The 17,247-nt window shown below is 39.5% G+C and overlaps 1 protein-coding gene across 2 annotated transcripts; it reads left to right on the top strand.

Moving 5' to 3' along the window:
* Positions 1-5,627: 5,627 nt before the first annotated feature.
* On the top strand, positions 5,628-7,440 carry LOC135713408 (zinc finger protein OZF-like). Of its 2 annotated transcripts, XM_065236521.1 has the most exons (4): positions 5,628-5,684; positions 5,742-6,790; positions 6,857-6,893; positions 6,958-7,440. In XM_065236521.1, exons 2-4 carry the CDS (start codon positions 5,791-5,793, stop codon positions 7,427-7,429), a joined length of 1,509 nt encoding a protein of 502 aa, XP_065092593.1. In that variant the 5' UTR covers positions 5,628-5,684; positions 5,742-5,790; the 3' UTR covers positions 7,430-7,440. The 2 variants fall into 2 exon arrangements, with proteins under 2 accessions (XP_065092593.1, XP_065092601.1); XM_065236529.1 differs by lacking the exon at positions 5,628-5,684 and having other exon boundaries at positions 5,686-6,790.
* Positions 7,441-17,247: the final 9,807 nt, after the last annotated feature.

The following is a 17,247-nucleotide window of genomic DNA, read 5'->3' as shown; positions in this document are numbered from 1 at the left end:
ATGGTATGTTACTGAGAGTCAGGGAGGGCATTTTAAATTTTTATTATGAAAATATAAAAATAGTGGTTGACATCATTTGAAAAAGTTGCGTCTATTGTTATTTGAATGTACCAATACGAGTTCCTATTAACTGATTGAAGCCGCTTCTGTGCTCACCTACATTGCGTTTCTCTTATAATTTATACTGGAAGCTTAACTTCTAGCGTGACTACCACAATCAGAATAATAGATCAATTTTTTTTGAATGGCATATTTTGGTTATTTATTTCTCCTGATTCTAAAAGAGAAAATGGGACATTTATGTAAGGATAATCGTGGCCCTTATTACCGGCCCTTCACGGTGAAGTGGCAACTTATCACTCACGGTGAAGTGAATCCTGTTTCATTTACACGGCAATCACTTCACCGTGAGTGATAAGTGGTTAGTTCCCTTCGTTTTCACCGTGATGTGACACTCGTAATAAGGGCCCCTATGTCGGGTTAGTACCCAAATTCGTCTGATGCATTAGGTTGCCAAAAACTGAGTAAACGAGAAATATCACACTGAGTAAAAGCCACTCAGTCGGCCAAATCCGGGACTATGCCAGCCAGCGTTGCCAGATTGTTTTCATGAATATCGGTATCAAATGATTAAAAAATCGGTATGTATCGGTATTCCCTATTTCAATTAATTTTAATTTTTTCAAACTTTTGGACTAAAGTCAAAAGATGTAATTTCCATGTAAGTCGGAAGAAACATCTGGGAAATATTTGAATAATTCTCTTAATGTTACCGACCAAACTTTCTAGAGGAAGAATAAAGAAGATCTTGTAGAGGAATTTCGAAGGAAGTTCTAAAAAATGTCTAAAAAACATCCGATGGGGATCTACCAAGAAATTTTTTTAGAAAAACATTTTAAGAAACTGTGAAAAAAATCCAGAAGCCAGAAATGTTTGGAAATCGAAGGCCAATCCCGGAGTAGTCATTTCCAGGGGAAGTTACACACAAAAAATTATCGTTAATGAAATTAAAAAAACCATGGGTAAAATTAAAAGTTTGCATTGGTTCTTTTTGGTAGAAAGTCGTTAGCATTCATAACAAAAGTCAGCCTATTGTCAGTTCAAAAGTTACATGCCCCCTACTTTTAAAAGTAGAAACTTTCAAAATAAATTGTAGAACTGTCAAATCAAAAGCTTGACAGTGTTAAATTTAAAAGTGTATTATTTTTTATTCAAACTAAACTTTCAACATAAAAGCTTTGTATACTTATATTGACATATGTGCCACTTTGATTTAAATATATAAAATATGTTTAATTTAAATAAAAGCATTTTCAACATCAAAATATCATTTGTCATCTTTTTTATTGTATACTGAATATCAAAACTTTTAAATAACTGTTTTTATTTTTCAATGTAAAATATTGTTAACATTACCTAACATAATGATATGTATCCATATCGACGCACCCATTTGTCTTTCAAATTAAGCTGCAAACCCAACATACTGACAGATGCCTCAAACTGACCATTTCCCTGCTGCTGTTGTTTCCTGCGGGACTCCTCCATTACGTAGATAGCAGCAGTGTTTGAGAAATGTACAGTTGCTGTTGTTTATGCTGTTCAAACGCAGGGGGACAAATCAAAGTCCATGACGGTGAGTTCATCCAAACATCCACCAACAGCAACTGGTGCGGACTACGTAGACCACGATCCTTCGCATCCACGCTGTGACTTGACGACCGGCTTGGTCAGTATAAGTAACGAGCATTCCAGTTTGCTCAATATGACTTGGATAGCAGAACCAATCCGGATTAACGTTCCATTAGTGGTACTTACGGAAGCGATAAAACTAGGGTGAAAAAGTAACCTGAAATTGTGCAGAAAAATCATGTAATAAATCAATTTTTTTGGATCCAACAAAACTCAATAAAATTTTAATAACCTTTACAGGAACAATAACATTTTTTTCTAAATGTTCACGCAAACCTTGAAAATGGTAGCAGCAATGCTAGATTTCAGATAGTATATATATTTTATTTTGCGAAATTTTGCCACTTCTAATTTCCACTAGCGGTCAGAGTGACAAAGGCGGGAAATGCAAATGAGGGTTCAGGGCTGCCAGTAAAAGTTGATATGAACACATATTATTGAAAGTTGAACAATTTTTCTTTCAAATAATGAACTTTTAAAATTACAAGCCAAAATTAAAAGAAGTTCTTTTAAACTCATAGCGTGACTTTCATTTTGAATATATTCGTAGTTAAAACTACGAATTATGAGAAACTTTCAATTTGAAAATACATTATTTTTATTGATACAGTTTTTATATTTTGTGTGTAGGAGAAGATCGAAAAAACCTTCCAATAAGTCGGAAAAAACCTACGGAGAGTGATATATGGAGAAACTTTCAGAGGAAGACAGACGAAAAAAAACTTCTGGGAGAACACACGATAGACACATCCGGTAGAACTTTAATTGAACTTCTTGGAGAAGACGGAAGAAACTTCCAGGAGACACTGGGAGAAACTTCCAGGAGACACTGGGAGAAACTTCCTAAGGTAGATTGGAAGAAAATTGTGGAAAGTCGGACGCCAGAGGGCTTATGGAACAGTTGAAAGATACTTCAAGGAGAAGATGGGAAATATCTGGAAGAAATAGATTTCTCGAGGATGTTAGCACAATATTCCCTGAAGTTTCTGTCATGCTCTATTGATTCAGCATTTTGCTGATATTCATAAAACATCCCTGAAAGTTCCACAATGTTCCTGAAGTTTTCGGAACATTCCGGAATTGCACTTCGGAATATCCCATAATTCTTCGGAACTCCTTGAAAGTTCTTGCAATTTTTCTTAAGTTACCCGAATAGAAATTTACATTAGCCCAACGTTTGATTTTGATGTCTACATCAGCATCGAAATCAAATGTATGCCTGATGTCAAACATTAGAAAACATTATGATTTAGTTGTATTTAAGCAACGTAACATAGTGTATACATCAGAAATTTTGGAACAAAATTTTGCCATTCTAATGTCGGTCTGACGTCAAAAATTTCAATCTCTTGACATTAGAACCAAACGTTTTAAGGATGTTTTCTGATGTACATTACGTTAGAACTAAACGTTGTTCGGATGTTTTTATATGTAAACGTTTTCTGATGTTTTCTAATGTAGATGTTTCCCGATGTTAGAACTAAACGTTTTCGGATGTTCTCGGATGTAAAAAACGTTACAACTAAACGTTGTTTAAATGTTTTTATATGTAAATGTTTTCTGATGTTTTTTAATGTAGAAGTTTCCTGATGTTAGAACCAAACGTTTTTGGATGTTTTCGGATGTAAAAAACGTTAGAACTAAACGTTGTTCGGATGTTTTTATATGTAAATGTATTCTAATGTTTTCTTATGTAGATGTTTCCCGATGCTAGAACCAAACGTTTTTTGGATGTTTTCGGATGTACACAACGTTAGCACTAAACATTGTTCGGATGTTTTCAATTGTACTTCCTGTTTGTTGTTCTCTGATGTTTTCAGATGTACAAAACGTGCCGATAAAAAAACAAAGAACTTCCTTTAAAATGTTCTAAAAAATTTCTAATGTTCATGTAACTTCCCTTACGTTTCCAAAATTTTCATGAACCTCTCGGATCTTAGTGGAAGTTTTCGGAAATTCCCGGAACTCATTGAAAGGTTCAGAAATTTCCTTGAATGGAGCTATCCTGAAAACCATTAAAATTCTTTGAAGTTCTTTGGGCTTGTGAAGTTTCCAAAATATTTCAGTTTGCTTAAGTTCATTGGAGTTCTCTGGGCTTTCTTCAGATTCCCGGGTTCTCGTATTTGAACAGAAGTTAATGAAACTGTCTTTAATTTATCGGAACCTACTTAAAAGTCCGAACTATTTTGAAGTTTCAGAACTTCTGAAAAGTATCTGTCGTTTTCCTGAATATAATGGAACCACAACAAAACTCTGGAAGCTTTTCTAAAGTTCCAGAAAAATTGAAAAAAACTGACGTGAGGAGACGGAAGAACCGAACGTAGCCAGAAGAAGCGTCCAAGGGAAGTCAAAATAGTTTTTCGGAAGGAATTGGAAAATCACTTACATGGTCTTACAGGGTAAGGTTGATGGAAATTCCTAGGGAAAGTTGGTAGAAACTTCTAAGGGAAGATTAAAAAAAAATCAGGAAGTTCAAAAATTAACGTTTTGATGGTCCTATGTTTCCACTGAATAAAAGTATTTACCGATTTTCAAAAATTACTGGGATGAGTCATCAGCTGTTTTTCGTCTCCTTGGTAACCAAAAACGGAGAGGAAATGGAAGCATTAGTCGAAAGAGTATCAAGCACTCAAGCCTCATAAAAATTTAATTTTCAAAAAGATAAAAGTCTCTCGCAGTAGTTTCCTCTGACAATTTAGCACGAGGCAGTAATTATTTTGATTATTAATAAAAAATCGGTATAAATCGGTATTATAACTCAAAAATCGGTATTCTGAGAAACCTTATCTGTATATCGGTATCAAGTTTAAAAATCGGTATAAATACCGATAAATCGGTATATCTGGCAACGCTGATGCCAGCCGTGTAGGAGCAAACGCTCTAAGAAATGGCGAAATTAAACACCGGCCAAAATGTATTAAGGTAAGTAGAAATTGCATACTGAGACGGTTTTCAGTCGTCTTCAGCTCCAGTTAAATGAATCTGGAGCAGGTAATTACCTTTTTTTTTTTTATCAAAACAAATAAAAAAACCAATCTTTCCGGCTGAAAATATCACAGAGTGGTTTTGACTCATTCTGCGCGAGAACGTCGTTTACTCAAAAGTGAGTAAAAGTGCGCCTACTCAGTTTTGAGAAGCCACCCTAATAAAAAATAACCATAAACGAACGATAACCCAAATCATTGAACTATTCCACAAATGGTTTGGATGATACCCAGAACACGTCGTTAAGCAAATTAACCATACAATTTTTATTAGGGCACCCTAATAAAAATAACCATAAAAGAGAGTTTAACGACGTGTTCGGTGTATCATCCAAACCATTTGTGGGATAGTTTTCCCATCCGGTATACAGTTCGCTTAAAGTATTTGTTTATCAGGGCATACTTCCCGCTGAAATGAGCATGTTCAACTCAATTTTGAGTTGATGTGAGTTACCGTGTATACGATTCATGTAATTTATTACTACATTTTTAGGATATTACAATCAGCGTGTACGTTTTGCTGTCTCTCCAGGGTGGCCAGACCTACCGATTTATCGGTAGTCCTACCGATTTATCGGTAGTCCTACCGATTTTCGGGATCCCTACCGATTCACAGACGAAGGGTTAAAAACTACCGATTTTTCACTTTTCCTACCGAGAATCACAGATTTTTTGTAATCTTGAAAAATGTTCAATACCAATGTTTTGTTTTCCGTGTAGTCAGAACTAGCATTAGAATTATAAATATTGATTTCGACTAGTTTAAAGCAGAATAACTAAAGGACAGAATATTTTTCTGAAGCAGAGTCCCCCCCCCCCTCCGCTCACAAAGGTTTCAAGTATCGGGAAAACCTTCTTAAGATGGCCTACCGATAACTACCGATAAACGTTTTGAGAAGCTACCGATAATGAAAAAAAATATCTGGCCACCCTGTGTCTCTCTAATTTGGACTAAAAAAATATAAACATAAACATCACTGTTACGTTACAGCTGTTACAGTAGGATAGGTATTTTCAAAATCTATTAGCAAATGTAGAGAATAAAAAGATTAAATTATTTGTGAGGAAAATAACGGCAGTGCAAAACGCGTACATAACATTAGCCATAAGCATTATGGAACTGAGTTTGGGAACTGATCTGTCCGAGCTTTGTCGCGTCTGCACACAGGACGTCGCCTTCTCATCATCGGAGAACATCTATGTACAGGCAAGCCCAGACTGCCTCAGTATTTACACGAAGCTCAATGCAATCTGTTCTCAGATCTTTGCTGCCGAATATGACCAAAAGTCACAGCCAGTAGAATCGCATAGAATGCCACAAACCGTGTGCTCTGATTGCAGGTCAAAAATTGAATCAGCATACAGGCTACACCAGACATGCATTGAAAGCCATCGGAAGCTGTGGGAAATGCTGACGGGTTGCCCAGCACCCTCGACAGTAAAACAGGAAAATGAAGCTATGGTACCAATAGAAGCCACACAGCCACAACAACAGTTCGCAGAAGTGTTCGTGGAAACCCTTGATCCGGAAAAGGAAGTTGCTTCCAAAGCCCAAGTGGAAGACGAAAGTACCGATAGTAAGACAGCTGCGGGGAAGTCTCGGAAGCCTAGGCAATATCGCTGTGAACGATGTTCTGCCACGATGAACCGTCCCTTTGCCGTAAAGAAGCATATGAAGCTGAAACACCAGGATGAGATTTTTTACTGCTCCAGCGGTCGTTGCGATGAAGTATTCTTTACCGAGGAAAAATTGGAGGAACATAAACTTATACACTCGACAGGACTACGCCACGCGTGTCACATTTGCCAAAAACGATGCAAGTCGCTTTACTATCTGCGGGAACATATGCACAACCACACTGGTGAGACTCCGTATCTATGTCCAGAATGTGGCAAAGCATTTTCAAACAAGCCCAGCCTGCGACAGCACCTTGTCCGTCACTCCGATGAAAAAGCTTTCGTTTGTTGTCAGTGTCCGTCCAAGTTTCACACGAAGGGTGCTTTAAAGGTTCACATGCTGACGCACACCAAGGAAAAGAACTTCCCCTGTGAGACTTGTGGAGCTAGATTCAATTTGAAACACGCGCTCTTCTCCCATATTATGGTTCACACGAGTTAGTAGGAATATTTCACTCGCAATATAGCGAAAAATATTAACTTTTTGTATCTCATTTTTTTAGATGAACGACCACATGGTTGCAACATCTGCGATATGAAGTAAGCAGATCATTTAAAATATCAAGCCTTGCAACTAATCCAATATCCCACCACATTTTCGTAGATTTAGAACATCGGACCACTTGAAACGGCACATACGTACCCACACGGGAGAAAAACCCTACAAATGTTCCACCTGCGATCGTTCGTTCGCCCAAAGCAACGACCTGGTCAAGCACAGTAAAACCCACTTTGGCGAGAATCCCTACCAGTGTGATAGGTGCGAAGCGTCATTCCGTTTGATAACGGACCTACGGAATCACTATAAAGTACATTTCCAACCGGGTGATAACGAGGAATCTGATACCGTACAGAACCTGGCTGCCCGGCACTTGGAAAAACAGGACAGCAGCGATGCGCCTGATGTGATACAGTTCACTATCGTCAGCACGCTCAACAGACGGGCCGAGCAGGAGAAGAAACGTGGCAAGCTGAAAGCCAAACCGCAATCGGATGCCCAGAGGGATGTCGAGATGGTTCAGACAATTTTGGCAGATCTTTCGGAGTTTCCCTTGGAAATGGACAATAGAAACTGATCTGACTGGGATTTTCCTGTGATGGTGTATTTTCTTTCGGAAAGATTGTCATTTAATCTCATATGAAGTGGGTCTCTCTTAGCACCAGTGCAGAATTTAAGATCCGCGGGATTCTGGGGCAGCTATTATGTGATTTCGAAGTTTGAATTTCAAATGCGCGATCGTATTATTCCTGCTACGAAATAAAATTTGTATTAAAAAAAAAAGAAGAAAATCAAAATCTACATTTAGCGGCGCCGGTGGTGTAGTGGTAAGCGTGATTACCTCTCACCCCAGCAGGCCTGGGTTCAATCCCAGTCGGCGCAGCCGGGATGTTCTGAGGCATAACATCTCTGATCACGCCTTCCTTCGGATGGGAAGTAAAGCCGTTGGTCCCCGGTTCATGAGTTGATGGGTCGATAGGTAGGGTCCAGGTGTGGGAGCTGCCTTCCTGGCGTCGGTATCATTGGTGCTCAGCACGGAAAACAAGATCGACGGAAAACATATCAAGGAAAAAAATCTACATTTTGCTACAAAAAATAAAATAAATAGGTACTGTGATCCGAGGGGCAAATTGATCATTCAACGCCCCAGAAACACCAATGTTACCTGCTGAGCAGTTGATTTAGCATGATCATTAGACATTAGCGCATTGAACCATTGATAACTTTCGGTCCTTGCATTTAATCAAAAAGTGGTCTTCGGCAAAGTTGTAGCTGGGAAAATTTCCTACAAGTACAGTTGAAAGCTTTTGAAGCAGACCATAGTAATTCCCATACAAACTTCAAATGGTTTGTGCCATCTCAGTTTCTGACCAAATGGGTTCAAATTTTGAGAGGTTAGTCAGGATCCGATTTGAAATCGAAGTATTGTGGAGCGAAAAAGTCAAATTTTGCACCAGTCTAGTGAGCATGCATAAGGGCGTATACGCGATGATCGATTCTCTTGATCGATTTTCTCTTTGTATTGCTACAGCTAAGTGAAATAATTTTCTAGAATTTGTTCAATGCAGAGTTTTTTTTTTCCCTTGTCGGGTATTTTCATCACCGCGACCATTTTTCTGATCTATTGTGATATATTCCCCATTTTTTTTTCTTTAGCTATATCAAGATGCCGTATCACTATTATTAGGAGTGATCGCCATCGTTTGACTAATAGCATTATCCCAGCACGGCATTATACTTCGAATAAAGTGCAACGCCGTACTAGGAGTTGTTCTCCAAATGTCAAAGGGTTCTATCAGCCCCTTGTCGAAGAACTTACGCCTTTTATTGAAAATTGCCGGACAGTGGCATAGCAAATGTTCCGAGTCTTCCTTTTCTATGCCACAGAAGCGACATACATCATCTTGAAGTTTTCCAATCAGCTTCAAGTGATAACGGCTCGGACAATGACCTATTATAAGACCTGCATATATACTAAGATCTTTCTTAGAAAGTTCCAGGATTTTGTGGGTCACAGAAATGTTTGGATTAATAAATCGCTTCGACTGCCTAGCAATGGAAGTGTTCTTCCAGTTTTCCTCCACTTTTGAAGATTCCCACGCTTTTAGCTCCATTCTAAGAGATGCAGCCGATAAGCCACAAAAGGGCTCTGGCCCTATGAACTTATGAGAAGATCCGAGTCTTGCTAGTGCATCAGCTCTTTCATTTCCCTCAATCCCGCAATGACCAGGAACCCAATATAAGTTGACTTGATTATGACAAGACAATTTTTGAAGTGATTGAACACACTCCCAGACAAGTTTTGATGTACATGTCGCCGACTTTAAAGCATTTAGAGCAGCTTGACTGTCGGACATGACGCATATATTTGAACTCTTAAGGCCCACGCACATTAGATCCGGATCGGACGCGTTGCGGCAAAGTGACAGCTAAATCTATTGTCTAACTGTCAAATTTACGTCAACGCAACGCAAACGGATCTAATGTGGGTGGCCCTTTATAGTTTCTACGCAAACATATAACGGAACATTCTAAAATTGCTTGGATTTCAGCTTGGAACACAGTTGGCCATCTGCCCATAGGAACCGATATTTCTATCCCTGGACCAGTTACTCCTGCTCCCACTTGATTGTTCAATCTTGAACCATCTGTATAAAAAACAATCGATCCTGGACGAAGAACCGGGCCACCAAATTGCCATGAATTACGCCCAGGGTCAACTACTCGAAAAAGTCGATTGAAGTTGTATCTTTTCTCCATCCAGTCTTCGTTGTTCCTTACTAGAGAGTTGATACTAACAGTTTTTAGAATCGTAAGATGTCCTCTAAGGTCTCCTTCAAAGAGTTTCACTGACCTTGTAATCCTTAGAGCACACTTTTCGGCTTCTAATTGTACAAATTGATGCAATGGTAGCATATAAAGCAAAGCATCCAATGCCTTTGATGGTGTACTTCTCATTGCACCTGTTATTGAGAGAGTTGCTAACCTTTGGAGTTTTTCTAACTTTCTCTGAACAACACTCTCTTTTGTTTTTGTCTACCAGACCAATGCACCATAAGTAATCCTGGGTTTCACAATTGCCGAGTAAATCCAATGGATCATTTTCGGTTTCAGTCCCCACTGTTAACCGAATGTTCTTTTGCATATCCATAGAGCATTAGTAGCTTTGTTTATTGCCTGCTCTAGGTGCATATTCCAATTAAGTTTACTATCGAGGATTACTCCAAGATATTTGACAGCATTAGAAAGTTCCAAAAGTGTGCCTTTCAATCTTATGTTGTCTAATGAAAATTTCTTCCTTCGGGTAAATGGCACGATAGTAGTTTTAGAAGGATTTATGTTTAATCCTTCCCTATCACACCACGATGAGACAAAATTTAAAGCAATTTGCATTCTGTTAGCGATAATACAATCATATTTGCCACGTACAATTATGACTATATCATCTGCGAAGCCAATTATTTCGAAGCCATGGGCTATTAAATTTTTGAGAAGATCATCAACTATTAAAGACCACAATAGAGGTGATAACACGCCTCCTTGCGGGCATCCTTTGGTTTGCTGATATTTCTCTTTTTGATAACATTTCATTGATCCAATTTACAATGCTTTGATCGAAACCACGTTTCATCATAGCTGTAGTCATTGAATCGTGGGATGAATTATCGAATGCACCTTCAATGTCAAGGAATGCAGCAAGTGAAATTTCTTTTGCTTCAAAAGATCTTTCTAGTTTTGTAACAACCGTATGGAGTGCTGTTACTGATGACTTACCTTCCTGGTATGCAAATTGATATTTGCTCAGAGGATTTGTGACTAAATATGATGACTTTATGTGTTCATCTATTATTTTTTCCATTATTTTTAGCAAAATAGACGATAAGCTTATTGGCCTGAAGGATTTTCGTGAAGTTTTATCCTTTTTATTAGCCTTGGGAATAAAAATAACCCGCACTTGTCGCCACACTGCCGGTATATAGCTTAATATTAAGCTTGCTCGAAATATCTTTGTTAGAATAGGCATTACAACCGTTTTTCCCTTCTGTAGTAGTACAGGAAAAATTCCATCCCTACCTGGTGACTTGAAAGGTTCAAAGGAGTCAATCGCCCATTCAACTTTTCTTTCAGTAAAGATTTTGTTGGCCAAAGTGCAAGCATCAGCTCTTGTTCTGTCTAACTCAGTCGTTTCATTCAATATTTCATGAATATCCGTCCTGGTTTCATCGATACCAATTGCTGTTGTCGTCACGTTTTGGTCTTCGTTTGAATTAATAATAGAACATGGAAAATGCGTTCTCATCATCAACTCTAACGTTTCATTTGTAGAAGTAGTAAAAGAGCCATCCTCTTTTTTCAAAGTGCCCAGACCATTGGAATGATCTTTAGCGAGTATTTTCTGCAACCTAGCAGTTGCTGGAGTATTTTCAATGTTCTCACACGTATGCCTCCAGTGTATCCTCTTTGATCTCCGTATTTCCTTATTATAGGCGGTGAGGGATTCCTTATATTGTTCCCACTATTGTGTTCGTTTAGCCCTATTGAAAAGCTTCCGGGCTTTTTTACGAAGTTTCTGTAGCCTGTTGTTCCACCAAGGTACATCCCTGTTTGTAGAGCGTTCCTTTTCGATGCAACTCTCATAAAAGGCATGTTGGATCAAATTTGAAAGTTGTTTAGAACTATTCTCAAGTTCTTCACAAGTGTTTAAGTTAATTGCTATCGTGTCTCTTCCTGCCACTAGCTCTGAATTATATAGCTCCCAGTCTGTTTTCCTAGGATCTCTAAAAGTTTGTGTGAGCTGTTGACCAGCCTCATATTCAAATAATATTTGCTTGTGATCAGACAAAGATATTTCGTCTGACACATGCCAATTTTTGATTTTGTCTGAGATTATTGGACTACACAAAGTCAAATCAAGAACTTCTTGTCTAATTGCATTTATAAATGTTGGAGCATCTCCTCTGTTACATATATCTATATCATTGTTAGAAATATAATCTAAAGGGTGTCCACGATGAAATTGCCACACTATGAAATTGCTCTAACTTTTTAACCGTTGGGTAGAATTTAATGAAAATTTGGGTGGATTTAGTTCATAGTGCATTATTTACATCCTGCAAGTTTTAAAGTCCTGTGATCAAAACTCGCGGAAATGGAGTCGAAAGAACAGCTCGTGCGTGATAAAATCTTGCGCATTCATCACGAGAACAAGGATCTCTCGCATCGTTCCATCGCTAAAACGTTGGGAATCGCGAATTCCACGGTGTCGCGAGTGATTAAGCGGTTCGAGGAACGGTTGACCACCGATCGGAAGCCCAGAAGTGAAGGAAAAAGTATTCCGTACAACACCAAAAATCACAACCGCGTAGTTGGGGCCTTCAACCGAAATCCGAACGCCTCCGTTAGGGATGTGGCTAAGAAGCTGCACCTAAGCCGAAGTTTTGTCCAGAAGGCCAAAACTAAGGCTGGGCTTCGAACGTTCAAGGTACAAAAGGCCCCTAATCGCGACGAGAAGCAGAACAAGTCCGCCAAAACCCGTGCCAGGAAGTTGTACCTCAACATGCTGACGAAAGTTGAATGCTGCATCATGGACGACGAAACATATGTGAAGGCCGACTTCAAACAGATCCCCGGCAACCTGTTTTTCACGGCCAAGGATAAGTTCAGCGTTCCGGAGCATGTCCGCACTCAGAAGATGTCCAAATTTGCGAAGAAATTCCTGGTTTGGCAAGCCATCTGCACGTGCGGGAAGCGGCGTGCACCTTTCGTGACCCAGGACACGATGAACGGACAGGTGTACATAAAAGAGTGCCTCCAAAAGCGGCTGCTTCCTCTCCTGAAGGCCCACAACGTCCCAACAATCTTCTGGCCGGATTTGGCCTCATGCCACTACTCCAAGGACGTGCTGAAGTGGTATGCGGACAATAAGGTCAATTTCGTGCCGAAAATGTTCAACCCTCCCAACACTCCGGAGCTCCGCCCCATCGAGAAGTACTGGGCGATTATGAAGCAGCACCTTCTTAAACGACCTAAGGTAGTGAAGACAGTCGAGGAACTGAAGAAAGTATGGGTTTACATGCAAAAAACGGTTTATTCACAGGTTGTGCAGAATCTTATGGCCGGGGTTAAGGCCAAGGTGCGGGCATTTGCGTATGGACTGTAAATAAAATACGAGTAAAATGGTAAAATGAAATTTAATAGTTATTTCTCAATCCCTGAAAATTTGATGGCAATCGGATGAAAACTCGAATTTTACGAATCAATTTTGTGTGTGGCAATTTCATCGTGGACACCCTTTAAAAGGTACTCACCTCTGGTATTGATGTCCGTGCTAGCCCATATTGTGTGATGAGCATTTGCATCACAGCCAATTATAAATGCCTTATTTTGTTTCTTGCAGTATGAAACAAACGCCGCTACTTCTGGTGGAGGTACATCTCCCAGGTCTCCTGGAAAGTATGCTGAAGCAATATATATTTCCGTTTTCCCGTGAGTTGTTGGAACCTCCATCAGGACCGCAACAATGTCTCTTTTTATAAATTCTGTAATAGGAACTAAATTTACTCTTCCATTTACTAAAATTGCAGCTCTTGGAGCTAATTGCTCTTCATCGTAAATTAACTTACAAGATTTTGTAGGAACTCCTAATATCCTACTTTTATTTGTCCATGGCTCCTGGATAAGGGCAATGTCTAGTTTTCTCTCTGTGAACCTTTTACAAAGTACAGCATGGTGAAGGTTCACTTGAACAAATTTGATTTTATTGTTGTTGAAGTTGTTGTTGTTCACCGCTCGCATGGGGATTTAGTTCTTCCCCAACATTGGTTTTGCGGTTCCCCTTATTTGGATTGTTTTCTGCTTGGATCCTAGTAATTTTGTATCCTGGCTTCAATCCTTGTTTTTGTGGTGTATTCTTTTCTTTTCTTTTGTCACCGACTGTATTTGTAGTGTAGCCAGGAGCATTACGGTTTGTTTTTTGCTCTCGACACCACTTGGTCCTGGGATTTCGTCAATTTGATCTACGATCATCTTGTCATCGCCAGTGCCTACGTGGGTCTTTTGAGATTCACCATCATCCCTTTGCCCTGGTCTTTCACTACCATCATGTAGATTTCTCTTCTGGAACTTTTTTCTTATGTTGGCATTTCCAAACTTGAAATCAAGGATGAATTTACTGTTTTTGATGGAGTTCAAGGATCCTCCGTCGACAGTGAAAACTAGTTCTACATGTTGGTTTTTTACGTTGCGCTGCAGTATCCTCCATGCATCAACAGCCAACCCATCGTTTTGACTTTCTAGGAGAGCCAGAATTTCTTCATTTTTGTCCTCTGAACTCCAAGGGAAGAAACCAATGAGTATTTCAGGACGCGGGATTTCCTTTTCATCCACTGCTAACAGCTCATGCAGAGTTGTAACAGGTTGTATTGACTATCAAAAGCAACAGCAAACGCACCGAGAAACGTTAATTCTAGCGAGTTATTATCAAAAGAGAAACTCTACGAAGAGAATCGATCATCGCATTTACGCCCTTATGCTTGCTCAATGTCGAATAGTCACTTCACTTCACACTTCACGAATAGTCACTATAGTGACAGCGAGTCATCTCATGTTTGTTGTTCGGCCTTGGTTCTGGTTCGCAAATTTTGTGAGAGTTGAATTACGTGCAGAGATTTTTTTTTGGTCTTCTGCTCGGTCTTCTGTTTGTTCGTTTTTTACACATGAAATATCAATCGTATGCATTTCAAATTAATCGGACGTGACAAGATACTTCAGAATCAGTAGGATTCCGTCAATTTAATACACCGCGTGGCATTTCGATTTTTCTCAAACGCACGTTTGCACAAAATTCCCCGGGGCCAAAATCGGAGATGTCCCATTTTATAATTACTCGATTAACAACTAATCGATTATTTTTTTGTCGCTGTGCTGTAATTTTTCCACCAATCAGAGTGCAGCACTGTTTGCAACGATGAGTGGTGATCCGATGATCATCTGGAGAAGTTTATGCTTATATCGGCATTATAAAGTCTGTTCCAGTTTGCGCCAGTTTGTATTTGGCCGCTTCTTTTTAATTACTGTAGCGCCCCTACATGTTAAGAAAAAAAGTACCCAACGGCCAGTTCGCTTTTACCTACTTTTGACTAGTTTGTCTCCTTTTCTCCTTCTAATGTTGTCAAAAACGGAGGAGCAAAACCACCCAACAAGGATAGTAAAGTGTGGGAACCCAACGTTGAGTATAATCATATTTACCTACTGTTGGGTACAACTAACTTACTTTTGGTTAAAAAGCCAGTGGAAAATTCCATACGAACTGCACACAAGTAAATGAAAATTACTTTGACCCGCTTTACCTACTTTTGGGTTCCTGCACTATAGTGCCGAGATGAGTGAAAAGAACTTAATTTTGGGTACTTTTTCTAACCGTGTAGTTGTTGTAGCAACAAACTATTGACAGCGTTTTGATCCGGAAGGATTGTTTATTTAGTAGTGAAAATTTCATCAGGATTCATATACTTGTTCAAAAGTTATCGAATATGGAACGTGACAGTGATCGTGCAAAACAAAACAAACGTAGAAGTGGAACATATGACCGAAAACTACGAGCGAAGGTCATAAGGGCAGTCCAAAAGAATCAGGGGATCTCCGGTCGTGATTTGGCGAAAAGGTTCAGTGCGGCACATAGTACAGTTCGGCGAATCTGTATGCGAGAAGGTTTCTGGTCGTACCATGCCAGCAAACATCCCAACAGGACGCTGAAACTAAACCAGGTTGCCAAAAGCCGTGCAAGGAAGCTGTACCAGCAAGTTCTGACCAAGTACAACGGATGTATTTTGATGGACGATGAAACTTACGTAAAAGTGGACTTTGGACAAATCCCGGGCCAAAAATTCGCTCGCAAGTTAATGATTTGGCAAGGCATCTGTAGTTGCGGAAAGAAAACAACTTGGCCAACAACATCTCGCAAACTGTGGTTTACCAAGAACTCGGCTCGGACCACTATCCGGTGGTGGCCGAAGTAGGTTCCTCCGTGAACCGATTCGAAGTTTCTCGACGCAATTATCCCCGCGCCACCACTGGGCGCAGTTCCAACCGGCCGGAAACGACAGACAACATCGACCGGTGTCTGCGCTCCATCGATGAGGCGATTTTCCGGGCCAGAGCTAGGGGCACGCAATAACCTTCAACTCCAACGCAGGCAACGGCTGTTATTAAATTAATTCCATTAACTACTGCTTTAATTACATTAATTACACAATGTAGAACATTAACTACTTTTTAACTCAATTAATTACAGTTAAAATTTCGTTATTAAAGTACATTAATTACATTTTCAATACTTTTAATTACATTAATTACGGATATATAATTTTAATTACCGTCAGTACTACTTCAAAACGCATTAATTACTTTAAGTACTTTTGATTGCATTTTAACTTCAACGCACCGGTTCTTTGTATTGCGTGCCCCTCGGGCCAGAGAGCAACATGTGTCAGTATCCAGACTGATGAGTAATACCAACCGGTGGCAACTAACGATTTTAAATTGGCTCACTACTCGACTAGCCTATTGGTCCCAAGCAAACGATTAACGTACCCCATTCTAGACAACATTCTAGTACTACACTATGTTTATTTTGATTCGCTATGAAAGTTTAACAGAAATAAATGAAAGGTTCGTGGTTTTTCCTATGTTTCGATGGGTGCATCGATTAGCTTGGGACCAAAGAGAGTACCAGAGCTGAGCCAAAAAGTTGAGCACGTTTCTTCGGGACCTTCTAGTCTTAGTTACCTCTATGGTAATACCAACAATCAATACGAAACTAACGATTTTAAATTGGCTCACCACTTTAGTAGCCTATTGGTCCCAAGCAAACGATTAACGTACCCTATTCTAGTTGAAATTCTATTACTACACTATGTTTGTTTTGATTCGCTATGAAAGTTTGACAGATAACATCAGGGGTGTGTGGATTCATGCAGAACATGCAGGGGTGAGTGAAATAGCTTGGGACTGCTTGGGACCGTTGTTCTGGTACTGAGTGAGCCAAAAATAATAATGATTTTCTTCGGGACCCAGTGGTCTTAGAGTTACCTCTATGGTAATACCATGTAATACTTTGAACCTTGACAGGCCCACTAAAGACCTCATTAGACTCCGCAAAAGCATTCGTAGCCAGTACCAGAAATTTCCACCGTTAAAACAAAATCATTCAAGTCAGGATAGTGGAACTCAGAAATAACAATTTTGCAAACAAGATTCGCTCTCTCCCAGATTGTGCTAAGCCGTTCTGGAAAATGACAAAGATTTTAAAAAATAAGCCAAGGCCCATCCCTCCCCTTTCCCCTCTTAATCAGAATTCGGATCAATCCTTACTCTTAACCCCAGGTGAACAGGTCA

Source organism: Ochlerotatus camptorhynchus, unplaced genomic scaffold (assembly GCF_037179485.1).
Source record: "Ochlerotatus camptorhynchus isolate MF236.1 unplaced genomic scaffold, CSIRO-AGI_Acam_v1.1 ptg000041l, whole genome shotgun sequence".
Lineage (NCBI taxonomy): Eukaryota > Metazoa > Arthropoda > Insecta > Diptera > Culicidae > Ochlerotatus > Ochlerotatus camptorhynchus.
Note: the sequence above shows the minus strand (reverse complement) of the source record. Positions and strands in the feature narration are given on the sequence as shown.